This window comes from Haliotis rufescens, unplaced genomic scaffold (genome assembly GCF_023055435.1).
Source record: "Haliotis rufescens isolate VD_foot unplaced genomic scaffold, xgHalRufe1.0.p SCAF_1, whole genome shotgun sequence".
Lineage (NCBI taxonomy): Eukaryota > Metazoa > Mollusca > Gastropoda > Lepetellida > Haliotidae > Haliotis > Haliotis rufescens.
The window spans coordinates 44,307,586-44,324,125 of record NW_025963779.1 but is presented as its reverse complement, the minus strand read 5'-3'; the positions used below and the strand labels follow the sequence as shown (position 1 = coordinate 44,324,125).

General features: G+C 40.4%; 1 protein-coding gene across 2 annotated transcripts in view; it reads left to right on the top strand.

The window, feature by feature from the left end:
* Positions 1-16,219, top strand: part of LOC124136483 (ras-specific guanine nucleotide-releasing factor 2-like) — a 977,843-nt gene extending 961,624 nt beyond the window's left edge. For both annotated transcript variants that reach the window (XM_046502407.2, XM_046502406.2), the window contains 2 exons: positions 1,105-1,173; positions 14,625-16,219. In XM_046502407.2, coding sequence (XP_046358363.1) covers positions 1,105-1,173; positions 14,625-14,741 — 186 coding nt within the window. In that variant the 3' untranslated portion in view covers positions 14,742-16,219. The remainder of the gene's footprint in view (positions 1-1,104; positions 1,174-14,624) is intronic.
* Positions 16,220-16,540: the final 321 nt, after the last annotated feature.

Genomic DNA, 16,540 nt, shown 5'->3' with positions numbered 1-16,540 from the left:
GATCTGCAGATTACCCGTCCACACCAACAACATCCGTTCCTAACTGCAAGTGAAAGTGCTCGACAGACCATAGGAACACATAATCGACACATTAGCCGGGACACTGATTCCGCGTCTCCGTTCCAACAACCTCAGATGTCGCCGACCAGCACGTCGTCCTGTTCTCCAACCACGGCATTGACAAGCATGACTTCAATGGGCACAGGGTCATCGCAATTGGCGTCATCGTGAGTGGAGGTGTGTTATCTTCTCTGATGAAAGTCGCTTTTGTGTCTCCCATGCAGACGGAAGAGTCAGAATTTGGTGGAGTCGAGGTGATCGTTTCGCTGACAGAAACGTTGTGGAAAGGGATCGATGGGGTGGACCTAGCATCATGATATGAGCAGGGATTAGACTTAATGCGAGACTTGGACCCATGTGCTTTCTGAATGTTTGTCAAGGTCGGGGACACGGCGTCACTGCTCAGCGGTATATCGACCAAGTGATCAGACCCCACGTTGTTCCATTTTTTGCACAACATCAACAACACATTTTCCAGCAGGACAACGCTCATGTTGCCAGAGCTACCATGGCCTTTCTGCAACAACACAACATCCGTGTTCTACCGTGGCCAGCCTTCAGCCCTGATCTGAACCCCATCGAACACTTGTGGGATGAGGTTCAAAGGCGTCGGGCACAATGTGCGCCCAGTCCCTACAACTGCCGATGAACTACTCACAGTTGCTCTGGATGTGTGCAGGAGGATCCCTAGGGCCTTCACAAATCTTCTGATCCACTCAATGTACAGGAGATGTGTGGCAGTGATCAATGCTAATGGTGGTCATACCAGGTATTGACTGACATTTTGGGTATTGACCCGAAACTGTGTAAGCCCTCAACATTTGAAAAAACCCAATTCTGTCATCTGCCTTTTAATCCATTAAACTGTCTTCAGTCAAATTTTTGTCTATCTTGCCCTATTAGTATTTCTTGTCTTTACTGTTGAAAATAAATAACATGTATACTGCATACTCGACTTGCGTTTCTTTTGTGTGTGAGTATATAAACAGAATATGATGTATCTTAGGACAAAATCAAACTTGTCTATTGCTTTTTGTTTTGAAGATTGCTCATGTGATACGAGAGATCAGGCTCTTCCAGCAAACATGGTATAGAATAGAACATCATTCACGGGTGAGTAAAAGTTTGTCTGTATGATTGATCAGTTCACATGAGTGCATAAATAAATGATTTTGCCAAGATCCTTGTCCCAAAAATATAGAGCAGTAGGCATTGTTGTAATGTGCAAAAAGTGTTCATTATTCAAATGACATGGTATAATTTTTTGTTCTATGAATTATATAAAACCAGCTACTAACTAGCTCACATACTTATTTGTGAAATATTTGCAAAAATAAAGATAAAACTATATATTTAAGTTAAAGAAGCTATTCCTTTGGCTCTCCTGACTGAAAGTCAAGTGAACGTATGTCATGGCATGTTGTCTGTCGTCTGTTCATACATTGTGAACTTATATTTATTTCGACATCTCCTCTGAAACTATAATATAAAGCTTTGGAAGATGAAACTTTGCATGAATGATCATTATAGTGTCCCTAAAAAGATTTTTTGGTGTTTTTTTGTTTTTGTTTTTTTCTGGAGTCATGTTACAGATAGGAGGTGCTAAAAAGAAATGCATGAAGCTCCTTTGAATGAAAATTGAGAGATGAAAAACGTGACACCAGGGTTTTCAGTACACTCATTCACACACAGGCACTCTCACTTGTACATGTATGTATACAATGCATAAATCCAATTAAGATCGACAAGTGGTATTTGGTAGAAAAGAGTGGATTGAGGTGACAGAAAATTATAACTAAGTATTTACATGTGGAGGGACAGTCGTTACTTCATTATCCAACAGTATATGATATAACATCCATTTTGAGTTAAAAATTGCCTTGCTGACTCTTGCTATACCTTTCATATGCATTTCTTTCACACAATGTATGCTAAAATTGTTTAAGTTAATATTTGTAAGTTACTTTGCAAAGGAAGGAGTTTGTTGATATACACTCTTAGCTGGAGCCACCTTAGTTTAGTATTTTGAGTGATTTTGATTGACTTGAGGAAGTTCTTCCCATTTGCTTTTGGCTTTAACAGCAGTTTCTGATGATTTTAGAATATAACAATGGCCTTTAGCACTCTTCTTAACAGAAAGCAGTTTTGGGACCACCTGGTTGTCATTTAGTTGAGGAAATGAAGCTGAATGGACAATCTTTATGCTTTTTCATACACACTTGGCCATAATCATACCATGGTAATAAAGGAAAAATTATATCAATTTCAAATTAAATCTTGAAACTGCTCCCTTGTAACAAAGCTACCATCAGGGCAAATACAATCTCATCTGGTTGATGCCTCAATCAAACAAGTTGGAATTTTTTAGCAATGGTTATGTTGCTATCAACAATAGCTATATTCAGATGATTAGTTCCTATACTTTTTGTCGGTAGTATATATTACGGAAGTATAGAAATTTGAACCGCCCAAAATATACTTGTTACAGTTTAACAGAACACTTCCTGCCTGATATCTAAACTTAGATATATATCACTACTACTGACATTGTGAAATACCAAAACATGATAATGATAATGTCATTGTGATTACCAGCACCAAGTCCACTAGACGACATTTAATGTTTCTAATTTTCACTTGGTCACTTGATTTTATCCTCTGCAAACAGTAAGACCATCATAAAGGTTAAAGGATAAGTGTAGGTACACAATGTGCCTTGTTGCACCACACGCAGGATAGCTTTGCTCATTTTGTTGTCTGAGCAAGGAAGACACCATTTGAACAGTGCTATAGGCCTCTCATTCCTGGCAACGTTTTTTTCTCTCAGAAGACCAAATGTCCAGTTTATCATCCATCCTTTTCATTCTAGGTTGTAAGGTTTTAAGATAATCATATTTCCAGTGATGCTGAAACATCACAGACAGTACTTGCACTCTCTACCACTGAGCTCTATATACATGTCCTAGAGGTAGATGTAAGGGTAGGAGGAACATCAAGGTTAGAAGAAACTGAAACAAGAGGATGCACATTGACAATCGCACACAGCTCACCCTAGAGCATCATCAAAACATCATGGGTTAGATCCCTATCAATCAAATCATCTAAGATGGAAGTCCAATGTCTGGCGTCTCAACCCAATCATGCACCCTCTATGTACCTCCCATGTGTGAGGTATGCGGGGTGTTGAAGATCCACTCAGCCAAAACTTTTTGAAAACTTTGACATTCAATGTGTCCACTTGCAAGATATAAATCACACTAATTTAAGTTGTAGCAGGATCATGATGGGTACAATGGGCTTTATGCGTTCCATGTGAGGTTTTATACCAAAAGCTGGAGGTGAGTTGTATAAAACCTAATGAGGGACACATAAAACCCCATGTACCCTGAGTGATCCTACCACAAAGAATTTATCTTACCGACATGTTTTATTATGACATCGTAAAAGAATTAAAACAGATTCAAAATTGATAGGAAACAGCTGTTTGATTGAACTTGTGCTATGTCACATGACTTTCATTGACACAGCTTTTTGCTTCGAGGTTGGGTATGAGGAATTTATTAAGTACATGTATGATAATGAGGTTTGTAACACAGTCTGATCTAAATTGGTTTACGTTGTCCCCTTAAGTTCATGAAACACTTGAGAGCATTGATAAAGGCAGATGAACACATACTCTTGATTACTTCTATGGGGATAGCTCCTGTCACAAGACACAAAAACATTATAGCCCATATTTTGCTCTGTTTCTTGTTTTCCTAGAATCATTATTCCATGGTCCGAATGTGTCCACAATGATATGGATAACAGGCTGGCTATGAGTCAAGCGCTTTCCACCAGCTAACCCAAACCTGCATCTTATGTTAGATGAGGACCCAGGTGTCTCACATTTTCCTGAAAGTACCGAACAAGGAGAGTAGCAATATGATGCTTTCCCAGAAGAATGAGTGGAATTTTCTGGTTTGTGTCAATGTACGCATGTTAGAGACAACCTCTCACAAGTCTTTGTCAAGAACTTGAGAAAGCCTTGGTATATGACTGTCCTTAGGCAATGCAGTGTTGGACTTAGTACAATTGATAACCTTTTTATACACTTGACTGGATTTGCTGAAAAATGAAACTTTCAGCTCTTGCACAAAATGTTGTGAATACGATTTTTACACATAAATCTTGGGTACTGTGTTTATGGTGACATTGTGCCAACTGTGGAACATTAGTCTCAATGAGACTGTTCCAGCTTGAGAATCGTGTGAGTCTGTGAACACCTTCTGAAGATTGAGTGGTGAGGGCATTCACCCTCCAATACAAGCTCTGGATCCTTTCCTGGGATGAGCTGTGAAGGGCCTGTAATCCAAGTGCTTTTTCCCTAAAAGTTAGCAGAAATCGATCTTGTTTCCAGATCCGCAGCTCCATCATTCCAGTCTCAACAGATTCCTTATGTGTGATCCACTGTTGCTGACGTAAACTGAGAATCTTTTGGTTTGGTTGTGTATATATCCAAGGACAATATGACTATCTGTGTGGTAGGAAACAGTGTCTGTCTGTATGTCAAAACTTTCACAAATGAGAAGCAGCATTGACTCTAAGTACTGTGCTGCACAACTCTGGATGTGGTATGGTATAACTTTGGACTTTCCTGAGATGAACCTGACTTGAGTAACCATCCCTGGGTTTGTGGTCCCTGGGATATTCTTGCCTTCTCAAAGGTGAGTCAAGGTGAGGTGAAATGGGGTTTAATGTTGCTTCCAAGATTATTTTACTTATAAAGCGATGTGCATATCAGTCTTTGTTTTAGCCCCTGAATCCGGAGCACCAGGGTGGGTAACAACAAGTACCATCTTTTAACATCTTTTGGTATGACACATCCGGAGATCAAAACTTTGACTTTCCGCTTTTGGGGTTACAAGTAGACAACAGAGGCGGTTACCTTCTCTGAGGCATCTGTATAAACATGCTCTTCTTTCCTAGTCACCGACAGTAGTTTGGTGTCTTTCCTTAAATATGACTCTTTCATGTCATGGTTTGAAGATGGAAGCCATCCATTCACAGTTATTCTGTCTGGCTGGTGCACTTATCCGAGACAGGTCTCTTCTACAATGACCCAATCTAAGCACAATGTTTGTGTGGAAGGAGAATTCCCTGTCTGATTGTGTTGATGAAACACATGGTGCACTGGTACAATATCTCTTCTAATCAATAGGATGATGTGGGATTCATCCACAGGAGGGATAAGTCCAGCTATGCATACAAGATGGGAATGGTGTGTTGCCACTTTGGGTGTAGATATTTCTTCTCAGTGGTTGGCTATTTGATTACATTCAGTCAGGCTAGGGAGTTCTAGATTGGCACCAGAATCAAGCGATTCATCCACAAATCCCTTTGCTCTCCACGTGACCAGAAAGTATAAGGAATACTGTCACCTCCAGCAACAGAGAGCTCTAAAAAATCAGATCTGTCCATGAAGACATTACTCTTGTCATCTAGCATAGCGTACAATTTCACAACTAGTCCTGGCTATCCCTTTGGTTTACCTTGGCCAAGACTGTCTTTGCACCAAATTTGCCCGTAAATGTTATCATAAACTTTGTTGAGATTGGATCATGCTTCATACCCAGGTTTGAAGCTACTACTCCCGCTATCATCCCTCGTAATCTGCTTCAAGCCATATCAAAATCACTTATGTCTACATGAAGTGCAGTGCACTTCAAAGAATCTTTTTGCACATTTTCGTCCCACAACATCGATAACAAAAGAGATTGTTTCTTTGGCTGAAACCTTTATACTGATTGTGAATGTATCTGGAATGATGCAGTGGACATTGCAAGTCAATTTAGTTTCATCAGATTTTGTCTAGACATGGAGGAAGTTTGTAAATCGTAACCAAAAGGAGACCGCTGTACAGGAAACCTCTGAGGTAAAGGCGGTATCATCAATAGCATGTCTGTTTGACCCGGGAGATAGTTGTTTGCGATGAAGTCCCATCGCAGACGCAAATCTAATCCTGTTAAGATCCAAGGCGTGTATCTTGCTGACCCTCGCAGCAGTAGTGAAAGCTAGAAGGAAGACTGTCTTAAGAGTGATCTCCTCGGAGTCCTTCCTTCCAGAGGCTCATATTCTGCTGTCGTCAAGTGTCGAAGAATAACATTTAAATCACATTTGGGTGGACGAATATAGGAGCTGAGAAGAGCTTGAAGTACTGGGACTAGAGTAATCTTCACGTCTGTTGTGGTAGCGATGACCAACTTAAGAGCTGCTAGATATGTAGATAATATTGAGCCCTTATACTTCCTGGTGGAGCGAAGATGCTGAAGATATTTGGTAACTTGCTGTGGGGAAGCAGCAGTAGAAGAAGAAGAACTTTTATTTACATGAAGGCCTCGGGCCCATATACAATTACAGTTAACAATATACCAATTGTTCACAGATGCAACGGTAAAGTAACATGACACATGACTTATGTCATAATTGAATTGTACTACTTGTTCTTTTTGCATAAGCGTAATATAGGCAACGTGATAAACTGTTTAAGACTGCTTCATTTTTATTACACATAATAGATTTGAAATGGTTCAAGCTAGGATATCGGCAAAGTTTTGTCGGTAAGTATTCTTTTCTGAGATCATTATAACATGAACAAATGAGTAAAAAATGAAATTCATCCTCTATACCATTATATAGACTTTTCTATCAACAGATATCTGCCTTCATTATTCTTCAATTTTAAAAGACCTGCTCTAAATCTTACAATTATGTTTCTAAATTTGCTTTCATACAAAACTGAAAGATATTTTTCAGGTTCTAAAAGACTTTTAAACTCTGCATATAAATGATATCTTGAACTAGAGTTTAAGTCTGATCTCCAGTTTTGGTAAAACATGTTTATACAAGTATCCTTAAAAAGTCGTAGAAATGAAAGCTGGTTCCCAACTGTTTGTGATATCCATACAAAACCAAAGCCATGGAAAAAAAGAAGTAAACGAATGTTAGAAGCCCATGTATGGCATCCACAGTTATCTAAATACAATAACATATCATAAGCCTTTTTTGGCAATCTGTCTTCATTCATATGAATTAATTTAAGCCAAAACTTAGGTGTTTTAACAAAGGAGTTGATGTACAGTGGAAAGCGACCCGTTTCCCCATAGATTATAGCATTTGGGGTTTGTTGTCCTACTTGCAGGAATTTCTTACAGGGTAATAGATGAACTTTTTCCAATTTGTCATATTGCTGAAATCACCACACTTCAGAGCCATATAAAAGTATAGGTTGTATACTACTCAAAAGAAGTTAAAGAACACCAGAAAAATAATACAGGATTTAGCAAATTGGTCATGGCATTATGTGTTATAACATTACTTTCATCTAATGTTTGGCAACATGTTGTACCACGTCTGAGGTATTGCTGGTCCTCCTGACACTTTCTGGAAACACTTCTGCTAGTCATGCAAATGAATTGAAAACATGAGCAAAACACAGGAATACTGTCGCCCAAACACAACGCTGCACCTGTCCTTAGCAACAACCAACACAATTTTCATATGAAAGTGGTGATGTTCATGGTGCACGTGCATGCTTTCCCTTTAAGAAGGCGATGACTATGATCGTGTTATCACACTTTCCAAAACCATGCCACAGGGACGACATCTGACTGATGTTGATAGAGGACGAGCTTTGCTTGGCTTCAGGATGGCCTTTCTTTATGTGAGGTTGGAAGAAGATTGCAGGTGTCCCCCTCTGTCATTCACACCCTTTGGCATTGTTTTGCTGCCACAGGCAGAGTTCAAGAGCGACACCGTTCTGGACGGCCAAGGTGTACCTCACAACGTGATGACCGATACCTGGTTCTCCAAGAACTCAGGCAGCGTACATCAACAGCAAACAACCTCAGGTTACAGTTAAGGGCTGTCAATAACACTGTCGTTAGTGATCAGACGGTGCGAAACTGTTTACGAGCTGCGAACTTGAGAAGTCGACGACAAGCAGTGAGACCACCTTTACGTCCAGTTCACAGAACAGCACGTCTGGCTTGGTGTCGACAACATGTGCGTTGGAACAGACAGCAATGGTCTTGTGTACTGTTTACAGACGAGTCGCGATTCTGTTTGCTGCTCAATGATGGAAGAATACGGGTGTGGCGTCGTACTGGAGAGAGATTCACTGATGCCACAATACGTGAATGTGTCGCTTTTGGTGGGGGATCAGTGATGGTATGGGATGGATTCAGTTGGTACTCCTCTGTACCATATTGTCGGGAATCTGAATGCTGCCAGGTACCGTGATGAGATTCTTGAACCCCTGGTATTGCACACACTTCTTCAGATTGGTTAAGGTGCTATCCTTCAGGACGACAATGCAAGACCCCATCGCGCTCGGATTATCACTGACTATCACAGACAAAGGCAGATTACCGTTATGCAATGGCCTGCTTATTCGCCAGATATGGCGCCCATTGAACATCTTTGGGATGCCTTGGGAAGAGCTGTTCAAGCTAACCATGCACCTCCTGTTAATCTCCAGCAACTGTTTGGATTTCTTCATCAGGAATGGCAAGCAATTCCACAGGCAACACTGCAGCAGCTTGTCCGATCTATGTGTAGAAGATGTCAGGACTGTATTGCTTCCAGGGGTGGGTATACCCGATATTGAAGGAACAGAATTATCCTGAACTGTAGTGTGTGACTTTTGATTTAAAAGGTACATGCAGTTCATATTGTTTTGCTCTGGACAGCTGTATGCCAGCGTTTCTTTCGTCAATGAAATGTCATGATTAAATACTTATCTTTCCCAATCAGTGTTGCTCCTGTGTCCACGATTTATTTTTTGAGTGATTTCGATAACTTATTTGGGTGTTCTTTTACTTCTTTTGAGTAGTATATTTGCGAATCGAATATCTTAAAGAACACTGACTTTGAAATAAGATCAATTTTACTTAAAGCTGCAATCAATTCGACCAAACCTCTTTTTGCTCTGATATACTCTTACTGAATTTTCCTGATGAATAAAAAGGTAAACCAAGATATTTGTAGCTTGACACTACCTCAACCTTTTCCCCCCTATAATACCAAATATCCTTTTTTGAAAGCACCCCACCTCATCTGAATACAACAACTTTTGTTTTTTCCAGATTTACCGTTAAATTCCATTTTTCTGTGTGGGTTTCTAGAATATTCAACTGAGTCTGTAGCCCCGTGACACTATCTGATGTTAAAATAACATCGTCGGCAAACAACAATAACAGTATCTCTATTAAATCAGGGAATAACTGTACACCATGCTTTCCATTAGAAATAACTTCATTTGATAATTCGCTTATGAAAAGTGAAAACTGTAATGGACTCAAAATACATCCTTGTCGAAGACCAGTAGGGCAGTCAAAATAATCTGTGAAACCTAGATCACATTTTACACACGATTAAGCAGCAGTAGGAGAGGTGATACACCTGCCCCAGGAGTATCCCTCGAAAGCTTTCCAATTATGGATGTACAAGGTTTGCAAGTAAGGACTTTTGGAGTCGAGCAAGGCGCATAGATGTCATAGGCTGGAGTGAGGTTGAAGGAACTAACAAGGTGAACCAGCTCTGTGCTGGCCAGTAAGGCACTATCAAAATCAGGCATAGCTGAGTCATGGCAGCCATCTTCTGAATCACCAGTGGTAGAAGCACTGTTGGTGTGGAAAGGCATAAGCATCGAGATTCTCCAACGATATATCCAAAGCGCCGTACTCCCATGCCTTTTCATCCAGAATTGGAGAGATGAATCCGGAGAGTTGTGGTGGAACTGGGTCGTGGATAGGTCAATCCCCTTGAACACTTCCAGATGTAGATGCCATTCTGTCGAGGAGCTGAATTGGAACCCAACAATCGCCAATCTGAAGATAAGGTCTCAGAAAAGGCTGAATTTGCCATAGTTGTAGTCGACCTCACTCGGTGAGAGCTTGCGCCGACGTCATAGACCGAGCAACTGCTGCCATTGTCAAAGATGTAGAGACTGTGTGAGTGCTAACGGTATCTTCTTCCACCTGTCTGGAGGGACAAACTTCTTCCTGAGATCAGTGTCAAAAAGAGCTCCAATGAACTGCAGTTGTGAAGAGGGTGTGGTTTCCAACTTTTCTGTTTTGATTAGCTAACCGAGGTGATGAAGAAATCTCTGAGTGAAAGTGAGATGCTTGACTAGAACGTTCCAGTCAGCATGGGCCTGGATGCAATTGTCGATGAATGACACGAAGACGATCCCTCTGACGTGTAAAAACTTTGTGATGGGCTTTGTAAGGCTGGTAAAAAGCCACTGGTCTGAAGGAATTCTATATGGGAGCCCCCTCCACTGGTAGTGACGACCTTGGAAAATAAACCGGAGGTAATGGCGGTGCCCTCAATGGATGGGTATGTGCAGGTAAGCATCTTGTAGATCTAGGCTGACACTGTAGTTCTCTTGTTGAAAGATGGTGCATAGTAGCGCAACAGACATCATAAACAGCTTCATGTTCAAAATCATACAAAAGTTCTTGCTGTCTTTTTTCGCGAGCAAAAATATTGGCAAGTAGAAACCCTGGGGTTCTGGGACTGGGGCCTAAACACTCTAGGACTTGTTTGGATATCAATGTACCCATCGTGTCCTGTAGTGTTGTCAACTGTCTGGTCAGGATACACCCTCTGGACTGGAGTGGATGTTGTTAGAGGGACTCCTATGAGTGGCAGCTGATACCCACCTTGAAGTATCTGAAGGGGTCATCCAGGATGGTCCAGTTGGCTGCGAAGTGACCATGAGTAAGAAAAACTGATACGAATGGAGGCGGAAGTGCCCTGTCGTCCCAGAGATAGGAGGGGTCACTTGAAGGTGACATCGCCCCTCTTGGGCGATTCTCTGGTGTCCTTCGTGGCGGTGAAGGACGGTAGTTGAGTAGACCTCTAAGCTTTAGCACGGTAATTTATCCCCATTCATGTGTGATAAGATCCATGACATCCTTAAATTTGCTTTGGATTAAGTTTATGGTCCCTCTGATGTAGGCTCCCGCTGATGTCTTGGCCTGGATCAAAGACATCCCTATCGCATCTATCGCCGATAATATAGTGGACAGTAAGGGCATGGTCCTTCTGATGGTGTCATCTAGATGCATGAGTTCACAATAGATCGAGGTGACAATGACGTTTGATAGAACGAAACGGACGTGGTCATATTCATAGGATCGATCAGTAGAGTGATGACAATTTGTAGAGACAGAAAAGTTCTCCTCCTGACAAACTGTCTTCTGCTTGGAAAATTGCTTTAATATCGACGTCCGTATTCGTGAAGATCGAAGTTGAGGTGAATTGTCTGAATGTCCACCCTTGGAGTATTGAACTTTAGATTGTCGACTTCTGGAAGATCGATCCTGCGACAGACCTCTTGAGGAAGCGCGTTCCTTAGACTGTCAATTCTGGGAGACTTGATCCTGTGAGTGATGGTTAGATGTTGACCTCTCCTGAGAATGTCAACCCTTAAGGTGCGACTCTGAGGGTCGATCTATAGGTTGTCAACCCTTCTCTCGATGTCATTCATCTATAGTTGGTTGAGCGTGCTCTCTACTTCTGTTCTGTGGGGAGGGCAACATCGCAATTGTACTTCTGGTTGATTAGACGTTCATCGCGGTGATGACAACTGGGATAGAATTATTAGAATTATTGCTGTCAAAGTAGAGCCGACTCGTTGGGCTGCAACCTAAGTAGTTGGAGTGAGTGAGTGAGTTTGGTTTAACGCCGCTTTTAACAGTATTCCAGTTATATCACAGCGTGTCAGCTTGATGTGGGAGGAAAGCTCGAAGTGATGCAGGTCTCAGACGTTTACCACTTCGGTGAAACCCACGAGCACGGGTATGGTGCTGACAAACCTAGAAACCTAAGTAGTTGGAAGTAAATCAGTAGACTGGTCTTTGTTAATAGCCAGTACCATACATGTGTCCAACATATGTTTGGCCTGGGAGTTTGTGGTAGTCGGTGGAATGCTAGTACCCCGGTATTAGTCAATTGGGAAGAAGGGCGGAGTTTCCTTGTCCAAAAAGTTGTCTGGGACAGCAGCATCCTCGACTGACAGGGATGTAATGGCGGCTGATGGAGGCTGCTTGACCACTCATTTAAGGGTCGGACTGAAGATAGCCTTAGTTGTACACTTTGTTTTTTACGATGAGAAGGTCCATGTTGTGTGTCCTTGGATTTAGATCTGCGATCTATGTTCCCTTTCCGGCATTTCTTCAAGTATTCTGTGAATGCCTCTTGTGAAAGATTGGAACATTCTGGACATCAGAATGTTGGGTTACAGACTCCCCGACAGCCACAGCATAAACTGTGTGGATCCACTGCAGAAAAGATATGTTGGCATATCTTACAGGCTGAGTGTTTCTGTTGATCTTTGCCCATTCTTGATGCAAGAATTGCACCTAACTCCCACTTCTTTTTTGAGAAAAGAATTCCTAAATCCCTAAAAAATATAGTACGCCTCCACTGTGAGACAAAGAGAAAGAGAACGATGAGGCAGTGAGTGTCAGGTGATCGAGATCCAGGTGCATGACCTGATTGACAGGGTGGTCGCTATGGTGATGCGAGGGGTGTTTGGGCGAATGAAGCTTAGAAGCTGCAAACTTGCTTTTGGGACATTTCCACAACTATAGGAAGAAGAAGGATGTAGTAGAGGTAGTATAGTAGGTATTTGTAGGAAAATATCAAACTATAGTTATCATTGTATATAATTCTTAGAAAACTACCTCCTTTACATCAGGAGAAAAATCTACGCATTTACAGTGTAAAAACATTGTAAATTGTGTGTTATTATCAGAGGAAAAAGACTTCCATGTTCATGGTACCACATACAGGAAAGGAGTGATGTTTTCCCCCCCTGCGCTTGCACAGTTGGTCTTGCTGACCTTAAGATGTACAGTGGAGAGGATATCTGTATTGAAAAACTTAGGGATTTTAAGTGTGATTCAGCCTTTAAACAATGATTTTTAAGGCAATGATGTAATAGAAACAGTTTTCTTAGAATGATACACAATGATAACTATTGTTTCATACCACAGAAGTATAGTTATGTGATTACTCACAATATGATTGCCTGCAGGTTGCGAGGTTAATCATGATTATAAACCTATTCATTGGGATCGCTATTAAGTAAGAGACTTCTTTCTATAGGCATTAAAACCTATTGTGAGGTTTTACTTTCCAGTCGGGTTAAATCTCATAAACAGGGACGTTGTAATGTCCCTTGGATTTTATATAATATCACAGGGATTTTATACAATATCAAAGGGATTTTATATAATGTCCCGGGTATTTTATTAATATAACTTCCGTTCAGATTGTAACATGTAATGAAATGTAAAATCAAATGACAAATGTTTTCTTTATATTCCCGAGGATCGAACTCGCAACCTTCATATCTGTAGCCCAGTGAGTATACCACGAGGCTACAGAGGCGTTGATAAGCCTCACTGGTTTTTAGAATGTCCTTTTCAAGATCGGTACGCCAGCAACAGATATTTTACGCGCGTTTCCTAAGGTTCATGGAAAGTATGTTCGAAACATAAAATTTTTGATAAATGTTGTTTTAAGTTTCTTTTTTCGGTTTATAAGCATGGAAAAACACTTTCCCTCGGTTTTGGTAGACAGAGCATGCCCTGGGGGTCGGGAAAAACTGCGGGGGCTTCGCCCCTTTGGTTTTTCCCTCTCTCCAGGGCATGCTCTGTCTACCAAAACCGAGGGAAAGTGTTTTCTCCAATACATAAAAAATGAATAATATTAATAAAACTTGTTACCGTGTAACAGAACAATTTGCTTTTTATTGACCAGACTTCATTTTTACTTCGTTGCAAATGATATGGTTTGTAGCTATGTACTCATTTTGGCAGATAAATGTAACATTTAGATAGATGGTGCTTTAAATTGTCTTTGCAAACTGATGACCATAAAAAATATTTCCATTACTGGTTTCTGTCTTTTATATATGATGAGGAAATGGTGTGCAGAACTAAAGATCGAATTAAAATTTGTTATCAGTTGGGCACAATTAGACATTTTAGTGAGCCAAGCTCATCCTAAGTTTTGATACTACTACTGCTGCTGCTGCTGCTGCTGCTGCTGCTGCTGCTTGTTACAAACAATAAAAACTTGTTAACTATAAAATAATTCAAGTAATTTGTGGACATTTTAAACTGTTGACTACATATATGGGTGAGCTACAGTGGAACGGCACAATATTTCTTTTTCAGGAACTGCTGACACTTGGCCTATACATTCAGTTTCGTAGTTTAACCTCCATCAAAATTTCCACTACATAAGTTTGTGTTTAAATTTGTCTCCTAATGTACAGAACTTTTAAGGTTGAAACCTTGCATGGATGATTCCACAAAAGGTCTGTGTCAAGATTGTTAAATTTGTTTTGTCTCTATCCAAAGTTGAAGGTGGTTCCGATGGCAACAATATTGAAAAGATGTTTACATTTGTACCTAAATTATGGAGATAATTTGATGTAATTTGTTTGACTATTTGTGTGCAGTAGGACCTACTATATATAATCCTTTTTCAAACATCATTTTCAGGTTACAAACTATCTACTAGACCCATTGAACCTACTTGATGAGGAACAAACTTACAAGGCTTCACTAGGAATAGAGCCCAAACAGTCACGATTGTCAGTTGTATCAGCACCACAATGAATAACATGTGAAGCCTGATCTGACAGACACAGTATTGAATTCCAACTACTATGAAGATCATCGAGGCAACACCAAACCTCATCTCAACTGTTGCAACTGTCAACATACACGAACATCATGAACAGTTGTGGAGTTCACCAAGAACAGACATTTGCAATATGAAGAACCTGTCAACACTATCCACATGCACAAGGAGAACAGCGGGTTAAGCAATGACAAATTTGCTTTTGTCCTCTCAGTGGCATTTGTGGTTATGCAGATGTCAACATGTTCTGTTTAGTATAAGTCAAGATATTCAAACATTTACAATGAGCAAGATAAAAAGTCATTCACAATAGTATGTTAGCTAGCAACCACAAAAATGTTTTCATTCCTCTTGTCCTTGTATATATACAACCTATTCTAATATACTCAAAGGCAAAAGTATTTGAGAAAAATAATGAAAATCTGTCATTCCAAATGAAGAGCGCTCCTGCCATATGTGAACAAGTCATGTCATACAAGGAGGTTCAGAGGCAAGATTGCTAGTGAATGTGTCTACCTTATGCATTGATGCCAGCCTGACACATTCACCTCATTGAGGTCCCTAAATGGTGATGAAAGGCAGAGGGAGTGGCATTACATGTCTGAGGAAAACTGAGCTGGAGTTCCTGCAACATTGATGGAGGATTTGAAAAAGGTTGCTAACATTCAGTTTCATCCAAGAAATTATCAACTGGTGACAGGTCAGGGGATCTTGCAGGCCTGGGAAACACATAAACATTAACCAAGACGTTCTACCATTAGGATTGATTGCCTACTGTTCTTGTAGATACCCTTCTGTTGCAGTTTTTGATACTTCTGTGAGAGTTGCTGTCTGGAACCTACTGTATATCGAAGATGCATGGTTCTAATCCATGTCATGGAGAGGGGTAGTCATGCGTCAGCAGCCAATACAGCATGGTCTTTAACATGGTTGTTCTGTTGATAATTTGGTATTTCTGTAGATGGTAAATTGACATACAACATCTTGCAGCAAGGTACCTGGTTCAAACCTTTCTATGGCCCGCCATCTGTCATGTTCACCTTGGCTGGGTGAAGTCTCATAAAGAAATAATCCAAAGTGGTGTTTTTCTGAACTTTGCAATTCCGAAGATTGCTTAGAGTGACAGTGATATGGGTTTGGGTATCTGGGCCTAGAGTTTCGAAACAATCTCAGATTATCATAAAGTTATCATAAGGAAATCATACTCTGTTGTAGCCTATTTTTGAAACTATCTAAGCCCTTAGATGTTGTAAGATTTTCGTAAATCAAAGATACCTTTATACCTGTTGTAATTTTTTTTTTATCTTCATCCACCAACATGGGTGCGTACTTTGCCATAGATATTGTTCATACAAATAATCTGCTTTGTAACATTGACATTTTATTTTGTTGAACTTTGTGATACAAATTGACCCTTCAAAAACACAGAGAACGAATTAAAGATTTCACATCAGAATTTTGTTAATCACATTGCCATGGAGTCGCAAGCTTTAAATATATCATTCTTACGAATCTCTACCACTATTACCTAATTGCCATAACTGTGCATTGTGGCTGCATCACACATTTGCAACAGAAGTCCTCTTCACTGTCAACTACACACCACTTGTCGCACTTCGGAACTACCTCTTCCATTTGCAGAAGCAGGAAAATCTTCACTTCTTTCCTGTGTGTGCTGTGACCAACATCTAAATAAAGCTGCTCCCCTCTAGCACCTGGTTAGTGAAGTCACACTAATTACTAGTCTGTTTCAGTTTAAATAGTCCGTATTTAC